The 15,379-nt window shown below is 54.3% G+C and overlaps 1 protein-coding gene across 1 annotated transcript in view; it reads left to right on the top strand.

The window, feature by feature from the left end:
• Nucleotides 1-15,379, top strand: part of LOC121318980 (SRSF protein kinase 2-like) — a 73,958-nt gene that overhangs the window by 56,669 nt on the left and 1,910 nt on the right. The window contains exons 15-16 of the mRNA XM_041256219.1: nt 9,901-9,993; nt 10,249-10,341. Coding sequence (XP_041112153.1) covers nt 9,901-9,993; nt 10,249-10,341 — 186 coding nt within the window. The remainder of the gene's footprint in view (nt 1-9,900; nt 9,994-10,248; nt 10,342-15,379) is intronic.

A 15,379-nucleotide genomic window follows, 5' to 3' on the forward strand; every position in this document is an offset into this window, starting at 1 on the left:
GGGTGCAGGTTATTTGGAGGGGGGCAGTGTGTTTGCAGGGTGCAGGTTATTTGGAGGGGGGCAGTGTGTTTGCAGGGTGCAGGTTATTTGGAGGGGGGCAGTGTGTTTGCAGGGTGCAGGTTATTTGGAGGGGGGCAGTGTGTTTGCAGGGTGCAGGTTATTTGGAGGGGGGCAGTGTGTTTGCAGGGTGCAGGTTATTTGGAGGGGGGCAGTGTGTTTTCAGGGTGCAGGTTATTTGGAGGGGGGCAGTGTGTTTGCAGGGTGCAGGTTATTTGGAGGGGGGCAGTGTGTTTGCAGGGTGCAGGTTATTTGGAGGGGGGCAGTGTGTTTGCAGGGTGCAGGTTATTTGGAGGGGGGCAGTGTGTTTGCAGGGTGCAGGTTATTTGGAGGGGGGCAGTGTGTTTGCAGGGTGCAGGTTATTTGGAGGGGGGCAGTGTGTTTGCAGGGTGCAGGTTATTTGGAGGGGGGCAGTGTGTTTGCAGGGTGCAGGTTATTTGGAGGGGGGCAGTGTGTTTGCAGGGTGCAGGTTATTTGGAGGGGGGCAGTGTGTTTGCAGGGTGCAGGTTATTTGGAGGGGGGCAGTGTGTTTTCAGGGTGCAGGTTATTTGGAGGGGGGCAGTGTGTTTGCAGGGTGCAGGTTATTTGGAGGGGGGCAGTGTGTTTGCAGGGTGCAGGTTATTTGGAGGGGGGCAGTGTGTTTGCAGGGTGCAGGTTATTTGGAGGGGGGCAGTGTGTTTGCAGGGTGCAGGTTATTTGGAGGGGGGCAGTGTGTTTGCAGGGTGCAGGTTATTTGGAGGGGGGCAGTGTGTTTGCAGGGTGCAGGTTATTTGGAGGGGGGCAGTGTGTTTGCAGGGTGCAGGTTATTTGGAGGGGGGCAGTGTGTTTGCAGGGTGCAGGTTATTTGGAGGGGGGCAGTGTGTTTGCAGGGTGCAGGTTATTTGGAGGGGGGCAGTGTGTTTGCAGGGTGCAGGTTATTTGGAGGGGGGCAGTGTGTTTGCAGGGTGCAGGTTATTTGGAGGGGGGCAGTGTGTTTGCAGGGTGCAGGTTATTTGGAGGGGGGCAGTGTGTTTGCAGGGTGCAGGTTATTTGGAGGGGGGCAGTGTGTTTGCAGGGTGCAGGTTATTTGGAGGGGGGCAGTGTGTTTGCAGGGTGCAGGTTATTTGGAGGGGGGCAGTGTGTTTGCAGGGTGCAGGTTATTTGGAGGGGGGCAGTGTGTTTGCAGGGTGCAGGTTATTTGGAGGGGGGCAGTGTGTTTGCAGGGTGCAGGTTATTTGGAGGGGGGCAGTGTGTTTGCAGGGTGCAGGTTATTTGGAGGGGGGCAGTGTGTTTGCAGGGTGCAGGTTATTTGGAGGGGGGCAGTGTGTTTGCAGGGTGCAGGTTATTTGGAGGGGGGCAGTGTGTTTGCAGGGTGCAGGTTATTTGGAGGGGGGCAGTGTGTTTGCAGGGTGCAGGTTATTTGGAGGGGGGCAGTGTGTTTGCAGGGTGCAGGTTATTTGGAGGGGGGCAGTGTGTTTGCAGGGTGCAGGTTATTTGGAGGGGGGCAGTGTGTTTGCAGGGTGCAGGTTATTTGGAGGGGGGCAGTGTGTTTGCAGGGTGCAGGTTATTTGGAGGGGGGCAGTGTGTTTGCAGGGTGCAGGTTATTTGGAGGGGGGCAGTGTGTTTGCAGGGTGCAGGTTATTTGGAGGGGGGCAGTGTGTTTGCAGGGTGCAGGTTATTTGGAGGGGGGCAGTGTGTTTGCAGGGTGCAGGTTATTTGGAGGGGGGCAGTGTGTTTGCAGGGTGCAGGTTATTTGGAGGGGGGCAGTGTGTTTGCAGGGTGCAGGTTATTTGGAGGGGGGCAGTGTGTTTGCAGGGTGCAGGTTATTTGGAGGGGGGCAGTGTGTTTGCAGGGTGCAGGTTATTTGGAGGGGGGCAGTGTGTTTGCAGGGTGCAGGTTATTTGGAGGGGGGCAGTGTGTTTGCAGGGTGCAGGTTATTTGGAGGGGGGCAGTGTGTTTGCAGGGTGCAGGTTATTTGGAGGGGGGCAGTGTGTTTGCAGGGTGCAGGTTATTTGGAGGGGGGCAGTGTGTTTGCAGGGTGCAGGTTATTTGGAGGGGGGCAGTGTGTTTGCAGGGTGCAGGTTATTTGGAGGGGGGCAGTGTGTTTGCAGGGTGCAGGTTATTTGGAGGGGGGCAGTGTGTTTGCAGGGTGCAGGTTATTTGGAGGGGGGCAGTGTGTTTGCAGGGTGCAGGTTATTTGGAGGGGGGCAGTGTGTTTGCAGGGTGCAGGTTATTTGGAGGGGGGCAGTGTGTTTGCAGGGTGCAGGTTATTTGGAGGGGGGCAGTGTGTTTGCAGGGTGCAGGTTATTTGGAGGGGGGCAGTGTGTTTGCAGGGTGCAGGTTATTTGGAGGGGGGCAGTGTGTTTTCAGGGTGCAGGTTATTTGGAGGGGGGCAGTGTGTTTTCAGGGTGCAGGTTATTTGGAGGGGGGCAGTGTGTTTGCAGGGTGCAGGTTATTTGGAGGGGGGCAGTGTGTTTGCAGGGTGCAGGTTATTTGGAGGGGGGCAGTGTGTTTGCAGGGTGCAGGTTATTTGGAGGGGGGCAGTGTGTTTGCAGGGTGCAGGTTATTTGGAGGGGGGCAGTGTGTTTGCAGGGTGCAGGTTATTTGGAGGGGGGCAGTGTGTTTGCAGGGTGCAGGTTATTTGGAGGGGGGCAGTGTGTTTGCAGGGTGCAGGTTATTTGGAGGGGGGCAGTGTGTTTGCAGGGTGCAGGTTATTTGGAGGGGGGCAGTGTGTTTGCAGGGTGCAGGTTATTTGGAGGGGGGCAGTGTGTTTGCAGGGTGCAGGTTATTTGGAGGGGGGCAGTGTGTTTGCAGGGTGCAGGTTATTTGGAGGGGGGCAGTGTGTTTGCAGGGTGCAGGTTATTTGGAGGGGGGCAGTTATTTGGAGGGGGGCAGTGTGTTTGCAGGGTGCAGGTTATTTGGAGGGGGGCAGTGTGTTTGCAGGGTGCAGGTTATTTGGAGGGGGGCAGTGTGTTTGCAGGGTGCAGGTTATTTGGAGGGGGGCAGTGTGTTTGCAGGGTGCAGGTTATTTGGAGGGGGGCAGTGTGTTTGCAGGGTGCAGGTTATTTGGAGGGGGGCAGTGTGTTTGCAGGGTGCAGGTTATTTGGAGGGGGGCAGTGTGTTTTCAGGGTGCAGGTTATTTGGAGGGGGGCAGTGTGTTTGCAGGGTGCAGGTTATTTGGAGGGGGGCAGTGTGTTTGCAGGGTGCAGGTTATTTGGAGGGGGGCAGTGTGTTTTCAGGGTGCAGGTTATTTGGAGGGGGGCAGTGTGTTTTCAGGGTGCAGGTTATTTGGAGGGGGGCAGTGTGTTTGCAGGGTGCAGGTTATTTGGAGGGGGGCAGTGTGTTTGCAGGGTGCAGGTTATTTGGAGGGGGGCAGTGTGTTTGCAGGGTGCAGGTTATTTGGAGGGGGGCAGTGTGTTTGCAGGGTGCAGGTTATTTGGAGGGGGGCAGTGTGTTTGCAGGGTGCAGGTTATTTGGAGGGGGGCAGTGTGTTTGCAGGGTGCAGGTTATTTGGAGGGGGGCAGTGTGTTTGCAGGGTGCAGGTTATTTGGAGGGGGGCAGTGTGTTTGCAGGGTGCAGGTTATTTGGAGGGGGGCAGTGTGTTTGCAGGGTGCAGGTTATTTGGAGGGGGGCAGTGTGTTTGCAGGGTGCAGGTTATTTGGAGGGGGGCAGTGTGTTTGCAGGGTGCAGGTTATTTGGAGGGGGGCAGTGTGTTTGCAGGGTGCAGGTTATTTGGAGGGGGGCAGTGTGTTTGCAGGGTGCAGGTTATTTGGAGGGGGGCAGTGTGTTTGCAGGGTGCAGGTTATTTGGAGGGGGGCAGTGTGTTTGCAGGGTGCAGGTTATTTGGAGGGGGGCAGTGTGTTTGCAGGGTGCAGGTTATTTGGAGGGGGGCAGTGTGTTTGCAGGGTGCAGGTTATTTGGAGGGGGGCAGTGTGTTTGCAGGGTGCAGGTTATTTGGAGGGGGGCAGTGTGTTTTCAGGGTGCAGGTTATTTGGAGGGGGGCAGTGTGTTTTCAGGGTGCAGGTTATTTGGAGGGGGGCAGTGTGTTTTCAGGGTGCAGGTTATTTGGAGGGGGGCAGTGTGTTTGCAGGGTGCAGGTTATTTGGAGGGGGGCAGTGTGTTTGCAGGGTGCAGGTTATTTGGAGGGGGGCAGTGTGTTTGCAGGGTGCAGGTTATTTGGAGGGGGGCAGTGTGTTTGCAGGGTGCAGGTTATTTGGAGGGGGGCAGTGTGTTTGCAGGGTGCAGGTTATTTGGAGGGGGGCAGTGTGTTTGCAGGGTGCAGGTTATTTGGAGGGGGGCAGTGTGTTTTCAGGGTGCAGGTTATTTGGAGGGGGGCAGTGTGTTTTCAGGGTGCAGGTTATTTGGAGGGGGGCAGTGTGTTTGCAGGGTGCAGGTTATTTGGAGGGGGGCAGTGTGTTTTCAGGGTGCAGGTTATTTGGAGGGGGGCAGTGTGTTTTCAGGGTGCAGGTTATTTGGAGGGGGGCAGTGTGTTTTCAGGGTGCAGGTTATTTGGAGGGGGGCAGTGTGTTTGCAGGGTGCAGGTTATTTGGAGGGGGGCAGTGTGTTTGCAGGGTGCAGGTTATTTGGAGGGGGGCAGTGTGTTTGCAGGGTGCAGGTTATTTGGAGGGGGGCAGTGTGTTTGCAGGGTGCAGGTTATTTGGAGGGGGGCAGTGTGTTTGCAGGGTGCAGGTTATTTGGAGGGGGGCAGTGTGTTTGCAGGGTGCAGGTTATTTGGAGGGGGGCAGTGTGTTTTCAGGGTGCAGGTTATTTGGAGGGGGGCAGTGTGTTTTCAGGGTGCAGGTTATTTGGAGGGGGGCAGTGTGTTTTCAGGGTGCAGGTTATTTGGAGGGGGGCAGTGTGTTTTCAGGGTGCAGGTTATTTGGAGGGGGGCAGTGTGTTTTCAGGGTGCAGGTTATTTGGAGGGGGGCAGTGTGTTTTCAGGGTGCAGGTTATTTGGAGGGGGGCAGTGTGTTTTCAGGGTGCAGGTTATTTGGAGGGGGGCAGTGTGTTTTCAGGGTGCAGGTTATTTGGAGGGGGGCAGTGTGTTTGCAGGGTGCAGGTTATTTGGAGGGGGGCAGTGTGTTTGCAGGGTGCAGGTTATTTGGAGGGGGGCAGTGTGTTTGCAGGGTGCAGGTTATTTGGAGGGGGGCAGTGTGTTTTCAGGGTGCAGGTTATTTGGAGGGGGGCAGTGTGTTTTCAGGGTGCAGGTTATTTGGAGGGGGGCAGTGTGTTTGCAGGGTGCAGGTTATTTGGAGGGGGGCAGTGTGTTTGCAGGGTGCAGGTTATTTGGAGGGGGGCAGTGTGTTTGCAGGGTGCAGGTTATTTGGAGGGGGGCAGTGTGTTTGCAGGGTGCAGGTTATTTGGAGGGGGGCAGTGTGTTTGCAGGTGCAGGTTATTTGGAGGGGGGCAGTGTGTTTGCAGGGTGCAGGTTATTTGGAGGGGGGCAGTGTGTTTGCAGGGTGCAGGTTATTTGGAGGGGGGCAGTGTGTTTGCAGGTGCAGGTTATTTGGAGGGGGGCAGTGTGTTTGCAGGGTGCAGGTTATTTGGAGGGGGGCAGTGTGTTTGCAGGGTGCAGGTTATTTGGAGGGGGGCAGTGTGTTTTCAGGGTGCAGGTTATTTGGAGGGGGGCAGTGTGTTTTCAGGGTGCAGGTTATTTGGAGGGGGGCAGTGTGTTTTCAGGGTGCAGGTTATTTGGAGGGGGGCAGTGTGTTTTCAGGGTGCAGGTTATTTGGAGGGGGGCAGTGTGTTTTCAGGGTGCAGGTTATTTGGAGGGGGGCAGTGTGTTTGCAGGGTGCAGGTTATTTGGAGGGGGGCAGTGTGTTTGCAGGGTGCAGGTTATTTGGAGGGGGGCAGTGTGTTTGCAGGGTGCAGGTTATTTGGAGGGGGGCAGTGTGTTTGCAGGGTGCAGGTTATTTGGAGGGGGGCAGTGTGTTTGCAGGGTGCAGGTTATTTGGAGGGGGGCAGTGTGTTTGCAGGGTGCAGGTTATTTGGAGGGGGGCAGTGTGTTTGCAGGGTGCAGGTTATTTGGAGGGGGGCAGTGTGTTTGCAGGGTGCAGGTTATTTGGAGGGGGGCAGTGTGTTTGCAGGGTGCAGGTTATTTGGAGGGGGGCAGTGTGTTTGCAGGGTGCAGGTTATTTGGAGGGGGGCAGTGTGTTTGCAGGGTGCAGGTTATTTGGAGGGGGGCAGTGTGTTTGCAGGGTGCAGGTTATTTGGAGGGGGGCAGTGTGTTTGCAGGGTGCAGGTTATTTGGAGGGGGGCAGTGTGTTTGCAGGGTGCAGGTTATTTGGAGGGGGGCAGTGTGTTTGCAGGGTGCAGGTTATTTGGAGGGGGGCAGTGTGTTTGCAGGGTGCAGGTTATTTGGAGGGGGGCAGTGTGTTTGCAGGGTGCAGGTTATTTGGAGGGGGGCAGTGTGTTTGCAGGGTGCAGGTTATTTGGAGGGGGGCAGTGTGTTTTCAGGGTGCAGGTTATTTGGAGGGGGGCAGTGTGTTTGCAGGGTGCAGGTTATTTGGAGGGGGGCAGTGTGTTTGCAGGGTGCAGGTTATTTGGAGGGGGGCAGTGTGTTTGCAGGGTGCAGGTTATTTGGAGGGGGGCAGTGTGTTTGCAGGGTGCAGGTTATTTGGAGGGGGGCAGTGTGTTTGCAGGGTGCAGGTTATTTGGAGGGGGGCAGTGTGTTTGCAGGGTGCAGGTTATTTGGAGGGGGGCAGTGTGTTTGCAGGGTGCAGGTTATTTGGAGGGGGGCAGTGTGTTTGCAGGGTGCAGGTTATTTGGAGGGGGGCAGTGTGTTTGCAGGGTGCAGGTTATTTGGAGGGGGGCAGTGTGTTTGCAGGGTGCAGGTTATTTGGAGGGGGGCAGTGTGTTTGCAGGGTGCAGGTTATTTGGAGGGGGGCAGTGTGTTTGCAGGGTGCAGGTTATTTGGAGGGGGGCAGTGTGTTTGCAGGGTGCAGGTTATTTGGAGGGGGGCAGTGTGTTTTCAGGGTGCAGGTTATTTGGAGGGGGGCAGTGTGTTTTCAGGGTGCAGGTTATTTGGAGGGGGGCAGTGTGTTTGCAGGGTGCAGGTTATTTGGAGGGGGGCAGTGTGTTTTCAGGGTGCAGGTTATTTGGAGGGGGGCAGTGTGTTTTCAGGGTGCAGGTTATTTGGAGGGGGGCAGTGTGTTTGCAGGGTGCAGGTTATTTGGAGGGGGGCAGTGTGTTTGCAGGGTGCAGGTTATTTGGAGGGGGGCAGTGTGTTTGCAGGGTGCAGGTTATTTGGAGGGGGGCAGTGTGTTTGCAGGGTGCAGGTTATTTGGAGGGGGGCAGTGTGTTTGCAGGGTGCAGGTTATTTGGAGGGGGGCAGTGTGTTTTCAGGGTGCAGGTTATTTGGAGGGGGGCAGTGTGTTTGCAGGGTGCAGGTTATTTGGAGGGGGGCAGTGTGTTTGCAGGGTGCAGGTTATTTGGAGGGGGGCAGTGTGTTTGCAGGGTGCAGGTTATTTGGAGGGGGGCAGTGTGTTTGCAGGGTGCAGGTTATTTGGAGGGGGGCAGTGTGTTTGCAGGTTATTTGGTGCAGTGTGTTTTATTTGGAGGGGGGCAGTGTGTTTGCAGGGTGCAGGTTATTTGGAGGGGGGCAGTGTGTTTGCAGGGTGCAGGTTATTTGGAGGGGGGCAGTGTGTTTGCAGGGTGCAGGTTATTTGGAGGGGGGCAGTGTGTTTGCAGGGTGCAGGTTATTTGGAGGGGGGCAGTGTGTTTTCAGGGTGCAGGTTATTTGGAGGGGGGCAGTGTGTTTGCAGGGTGCAGGTTATTTGGAGGGGGGCAGTGTGTTTTCAGGGTGCAGGTTATTTGGAGGGGGGCAGTGTGTTTTCAGGGTGCAGGTTATTTGGAGGGGGGCAGTGTGTTTTCAGGGTGCAGGTTATTTGGAGGGGGGCAGTGTGTTTGCAGGGTGCAGGTTATTTGGAGGGGGGCAGTGTGTTTGCAGGGTGCAGGTTATTTGGAGGGGGGCAGTGTGTTTGCAGGGTGCAGGTTATTTGGAGGGGGGCAGTGTGTTTGCAGGGTGCAGGTTATTTGGAGGGGGGCAGTGTGTTTGCAGGGTGCAGGTTATTTGGAGGGGGGCAGTGTGTTTGCAGGGTGCAGGTTATTTGGAGGGGGGCAGTGTGTTTGCAGGGTGCAGGTTATTTGGAGGGGGGCAGTGTGTTTGCAGGGTGCAGGTTATTTGGAGGGGGGCAGTGTGTTTGCAGGGTGCAGGTTATTTGGAGGGGGGCAGTGTGTTTTCAGGGTGCAGGTTATTTGGAGGGGGGCAGTGTGTTTTCAGGGTGCAGGTTATTTGGAGGGGGGCAGTGTGTTTGCAGGGTGCAGGTTATTTGGAGGGGGGCAGTGTGTTTGCAGGGTGCAGGTTATTTGGAGGGGGGCAGTGTGTTTGCAGGGTGCAGGTTATTTGGAGGGGGGCAGGGTGTTTGCAGGGTGCAGGTTATTTGGAGGGGGGCAGTGTGTTTGCAGGGTGCAGGTTATTTGGAGGGGGGCAGTGTGTTTGCAGGGTGCAGGTTATTTGGAGGGGGGCAGTGTGTTTGCAGGGTGCAGGTTATTTGGAGGGGGGCAGTGTGTTTGCAGGGTGCAGGTTATTTGGAGGGGGGCAGTGTGTTTGCAGGGTGCAGGTTATTTGGAGGGGGGCAGTGTGTTTGCAGGGTGCAGGGAGCTCAGTCAATATAAAGGGTTGTATGTTCTGCTAATATTCTGAATTCAGCAGTGCTGTTCACTCATGTAAATTCAAGTTCCAGGACTCCTGTACCATGAGCACCTGCAGTAACTAAAGTCTCACTTGATTGGTCAGTTTTATGGTTGTTTGTTCGGTAAAACAAATAGATGTTGATCCTCTGAAGAGAAATATGTAAAAAAATCAATGTAAAAAATAATATGAAATAAACAGCTGGCAGGCTTCCTTTTTTACTGGAAACCAGACCTGGTCTGAATATCCCACCTGCCGTGTGAACAGAGTGGAGAAGGAACAGCCCTGTATAAAGCGTGCTGTGGATACCTATTCCACTTTCTAGAGTTCTAGTAAAGATTCCATGTAGACGTAGTGACTGGCTGAAACTCAAACCTGGAATCCCCCCCCCCCCCCCCCCGTCTCGCTCCCGCTCTCTCTCTCTGTCTCTCTCTCTGTCTCTCTCTCTCTCTCTCTGTCTCGCTCTCTCTCTCTGTCTCTCTCTCTCTGTCTCTCTCTCTCTCTCTCTCTCTCTCTCTGTCTCTCTCTGTCTCGCTCTCTCTCTCTCTCTCGCTCTATCTCTGTCTTGCTCTCTGTCTTTCTCTCACTGTCTCGCTCTGTGACTCTTGCTCTGCCTTTCGCTCTCGCTCTCAGTCTTTCTCTGTGTCTCACTCTGACTCTTGCTGTCTCGCTGTCTCGCTCTGTCTTTCGCTCTCTGTCTCACTCTGTGACTCTTGCTCTGTCTTTTACTCTCTGTGTCTCGCTGTTTCTCTTTCTCTTTCTCTCTTGCAGCCTCTTCTCTCCACCCCCTCTCAGAGCTTTCAGCAGGACCCTGGGAAGTTCTTCTCCTGCCAGGCTGGTTGCTGACCGCTCTGTGTCTCTGCCTGTGACTGGTGCTGTGGTGGACAGGCTGAGCTGTGTGTGAGCTGGGAGCCACCCTGGCCAGTAGCCTGCCTGTACTCCTGGGTCCCTCCTCCACACTGCTGTCCTGCTCCCTCTAGCCCCCCAGTGTGCCTCACTAACACTGTGTGACTCACCTCTCCTGTGCAGGTGCATGCTGGCTCTGCTGCTGCTGACATTGCAGGGATCTGCATCTCTCCCAGTTTTGGACTAATTCTGGTTTCTTTCCTCTTTCCTTGTTTTGTCCCATCCTTTCCCTCCCTCCCTCGGTGCCTGTTCTCTCTCCTCCATAGACCACATAGCACACATCATTGAGTTGCTAGGCAGTATCCCACGGCACTTTGCTCTGTCTGGAAAATATTCTCGGGAGTTCTTCAACCGCAGAGGTAGACCCTCGTTCTTTTGATGAAGGTGCTGAGGGGCAGACAGGACCGGGCGCTGTGCACAGGGCCAGCCAACCAGCCGCTCACTTGCCCCAGCAGAAGGGATTAAATGGTCCAGTACCGAGTGCTGGTTTGGAGGTTGCCAGCCTGTCGCTCCCCCCTCCTGTCCTGTCTGCTCGCCAGGCCTGTATGGTGTTGCATGCTGCGTCCTGAATAAACTGTCACTGTTTTGTTTTGTTGGCAATGTTCTTAATCCAGATCACATTGCACTGATCATTGAACTGCTGGGAAAACTCCCCCGAAAGTTTGCTATATCTGGGAAATATGCCAAGGAGTTTTTCACCAAGAAAGGTAACTGTATTCCTGCTGGCCTCTCCTCCTTTCTTCCACTCCTGTGTCAGTGCAGGGGAGGGCGGGTGTGGTCTAGGTGATGCTCTGTTAATGCACCTGAAGCAGCCTCCTCTCCTAACCCTCCCTTTGCTGCGTAACCAGCTCCTTCCAATCTGTGTGCTGCTGCTGTAAGCAGTACATGGGGGCCTCTAGTCTCCCTATAACAGCTCAGTGTCTCTGAACCTGTGCATTATTCCCAGTACCTCAGCCCTACCAGTGAAGCTGCATCACTTCATGTTTCTGGTTTGTTTGCTCCGCTATCGGCCCAGCAGAGCTACAAGCAGGAACAGTTCTTTCCACTTTATTGCCATCATTGTTTGTAAAACATCCTGGCCCCTCAGTGCCCTTCTGCTCTATTGTTCAGTTATTATTAGTCCCTTCTTCATGGTCTGCGCCTCACTGCAAGGAGGCCAGCTTCCGTCTCTCTGCAGTGGTGTGCGTGATCACACACCACTGAACACCTCAATCGCAGACCACTCTGAACACTCCACAATCAAAGACCACTCTGAACACCCCTCAATCACAGACCACTCTGAACACCCCTTAATCACACACTACCCCTCAATCACACACCACTCTGAACACCCCTCAATCACAGACCACTCTGAACACCCCTCAATCACAGGCCACTCTGAATACCCCTCAATCACAGGCCACTCTGAACACCCCTCAATCACAGACCACTCTGAACACCCCTTAATCACACACTACCCCTCAATCACAGACCACTCTGAACACCCCTCAATCACAGACCACTCTGAACACCCCTCAATCACAGACCACTCTGAATACCCCTCAATCACAGGCCACTCTGAACACCCCTCAATCACAGGCCACTCTGAACACCCCTCAATCACAGGCCACTCTGAACACCCCTCAATCACAGGCCACTCTGAACACCCCTCAATCACAGGCCACTCTGAACACCCCTCAATCACAGACCACTCTACCCCTCAATCACAGACCACTCTGAACACCCCTCAATCACACACCACTCTGAACACCCCTCAATCACACACCACTCTGAACACCCCTCAATCACACACCACTCTGAACACCCCTCAATCACACACCACTCTGAACACCCCTCAATCACAGACCACTCTGAACACCCCTCAAGCACAGGCCACTCTGAACACCCCTCAATCACAGGCCACTCTGAACACCCCTCAATCACAGACCACTCTGAACACCCCTTAATCACACACCACTCTGAATACCCCTCAATCACAGACCACTCTGAACACCCCTCAATCACAGACCACTCTGAACACCCCTCAATCACAGACCACTCTGAACACCCCTCAATCACAGACCACTCTGAACACCCCTCAATCACAGGCCACTCTGAATACCCCTCAATCACAGGCCACTCTGAACACCCCTCAATCACAGGCCACTCTGAATACCCCTCAATCACAGGCCACTCTGAACTACCCCTCAATCACAGACCACTCTGAACACCCCTTAATCACACCACTCTGAACACCCCTCAATCACAGACCACTCTGAACACCCCTCAATCACAGACCACTCTGAACACCCCTCAATCACAGACCACTCTGAACACACCTCAATCACACACCACTCTGAACACCCCTCAATCACAGACCACTCTGAACACACCTCAATCACACCCCACTCTGAACACCCCTCAATCACAGACCACTCTGAACACCCCTCAATCACACACCACTCTGAACACCCCTCAATCACAGACCACTCTGAACACCCCTCAATCACACACCACTCTGAACACACCCCTCAATCACAGACCTCTCTGAACACCCCTCAATCACACACCACTCTGAACACCCCTCAATCACACACCACTCTGAAAAACCCCTGTATCACACCCTACCACGGCTGATACACTACCAAGTGACCAATGCATGCGATCGTCATGCCTAGCGACTCGAACACGAGCCTGGGTGCTGAACACCACTGTCAGACCCAGCCACTGCTGAAACACCCCTTAGCAAGCGAGGAATGGGAATCGAGGAAACTGTCATAGCCATCCTCCGACCCCCCTCAACTTCAACAGCGGTTTGCTGTGGGAACAACACCCGTCGTGTTTCTACCACTACACTCGTAGCACGACCGTCAATCACAGCCCACTGTACACATTTCAGGGAAACACAAGAGCTGAACGGTGCTGATGCTGAGTGGCAACAGGTCGGTGTTGGCACAAGAACTGACAGATCCAGCTGGCCAACCACCTTCGTCACAGACAACCACCTCAGACACTACGCTCAGGGGATGCGAAACCCTCAAGCACGAGACACCACAGTACGCGTTGGAGGGCACGGGATGAAGGGCCAGGCGGGGGACGCTGCTGTGCTAGGTCGAGGGCCGGGGGGGTCCACGCCCGAGCAATCAGCACGTTACTATATTGTGAGGCAAAGCACGACGACTGCTGAAACCCCTCAGTCACACCCACTCTGGGGACCCCTCGTGGCACATCGACCACTCTGCACACCCCTGCAGAGGACACGGCGTGGTGAGACACGGCCACTCGGAATCTACGGCTGGTCAGCCGGACCCTCTGAATCGTAGAGTATCACAGTGTAAATCACAGGCCACTCTGAATACCCCTCAATCACAGGCCACTCTGAACACCCCTCAATCACAGACCACTCTGAACACCCCTCAATCACAGACCACTCTGAACACCCCTCAATCACAGACCACTCTGAATACCCCTCAATCACAGACCACTCTGAACACCCCTCAATCACAGACCACTCTGAACACCCCTCAATCACAGACCACTCTGAACACCCCTCAATCACAGGCCACTCTGAACACCCCTCAATCACAGGCCACTCTGAATACCCCTCAATCACAGGCCACTCTGAACACCCCTCAATCACAGGCCACTCTGAACACCCCTCAATCACAGACCACTCTGAACACCCCTCAATCACACACCACTCTGAACACCCCTCAATCACACACCACTCTGAACACCCCTCAATCACACACCACTCTGAACACCCCTCAATCACAGACCACTCTGAACACCCCTCAATCACACACCACTCTGAACACCCCTCAATCACAGGCCACTCTGAACACCCCTCAATCACAGACCACTCTGAACACCCCTCAATCACAGACCACTCTGAACACCCCTCAATCACAGGCCACTCTGAACACCCCTCAATCACCACTCTGAACACCCCTCAATCACACACCACTCTGAACACCCCTCAATCACAGACCACTCTGAACACCCCTCAATCACACACCACTCTGACCCCTCAATCACCCACTCAATCACACACCACTCTGAACACCCCTCAATCACACACCACTCTGAACACCCCTCAATCACACACCACTGACTACCCCTCAATCACAGACCACTCTGAACACCCCTCAATCACACCACTCTGAACACCCCTCAATCACAGGCCACTCTGAACACCCCTCAATCACAGACCACTCTGAACACCCCTCAATCACACACCACTCTGAACACCCCTCAATCACACACCACTCTGAACACACCTCCACACTACCACTCAATCACACACCACTCTGAACACCCCTCAATCTGAACACCCCTCAATCACACACCACTCTGAACACCCCTCAATCACACACCACTCTGAACACCCCTCAATCACAGACCACTCTGAACACCCCTCTCACACACTACCCCTCAATCACACACCACTCTGAACACCCCTCAACCCTGAACACCCCTCAATCACAGACCACTCTGAACACCCCTCAATCACAGACCACTCTGAACACCCCTCAATCACACACCACTGAACACCCCTCAATCACACACCACTCTGAACACCCTCAATCACACACCACTCTGAACACCTCTTCAATCACACACCACTCTGAACACCCCTCAATCACACACCACTCTGAACACCCCTCAATCACACACCACTCTGAACACCCCTCAATCACACACCACTCTGAACACCCCTCAATCACACACCACTCTGAACACCCCTCAATCACACACCACTCTGAACACCCCTCAATCACACACCACTCTGAACACCCCTCAATCACACACCACTCTGAACACCCCTCAATCACACACCACTCTGAACACCCCTCAATCACACACCACTCTGAACACCCCTCAATCACACACCACTCTGAACACCCCTCAATCACACACCACTCTGAACACCCCTCAATCACACACCACCCCTCAATCACACACCACTCTGAACACCCCTCAATCACACACCACTCTGAACACCCCTCAATCACACACCACTCTGAACACCCCTCAATCACAGACCACTCTGAACACCCCTCAATCACAGACCACTCTGAACACCCCTCAATCACACACCACTCTGAACACCCCTCAATCACACACCACTCTGAACACCCCTCAATCACACACCACTCTGAACACCCCTCAATCACACACCACTCTGAACACCCCTCAACCACACACTACCCCTCAATCACACACCACTCTGAACACCCCTCAATCACACACCATTTTGGGGAATTCTGGGACTAAATTGCAGAGTTTGGGGAAGAAAATGTCCCTTATGCTTTTATACTTTTCCCAGTGTGTTAGGAAGTGAATCTTTGTCTTGACCTCTCCTGCCTCGCATTGACTGCATAGCCTGTTCTCCCTGCCAGCCAGGTCTGCCTGTTTCTTTTTCAATGGCCAGGCTGTGGTCACTGAGCCGGTGTTTGGTCAGGATCTGCCTCTGCTTTGTGTTTCTGACAGTTACCAGGTATTCTGGCAGGGTGTCATTTCTAGTTAGGGTCCGGTAGCACTCCAGTTTTGTTTTGTGTTTTAATGTTTGTATCACAATGGTTCAGATAGGAGTGTTTCAGATGTTTTGTAATTTGGTTGACACTAATTGGAATTGTTTTTGCAGTGCTGTCCTGAAGCTGACTGATGTTGGTCAGCTCGGTGAGCTTCAGGACAAGCTGGTTGAGGGCTGCTCTGTCTCTTATGTATGTATGTATGTCTGTCCATCTGCGTGTGCGTGTGTGC

Source organism: Polyodon spathula, chromosome 7, assembly GCF_017654505.1.
Source record: "Polyodon spathula isolate WHYD16114869_AA chromosome 7, ASM1765450v1, whole genome shotgun sequence".
NCBI classification, from domain to species: domain Eukaryota; kingdom Metazoa; phylum Chordata; class Actinopteri; order Acipenseriformes; family Polyodontidae; genus Polyodon; species Polyodon spathula.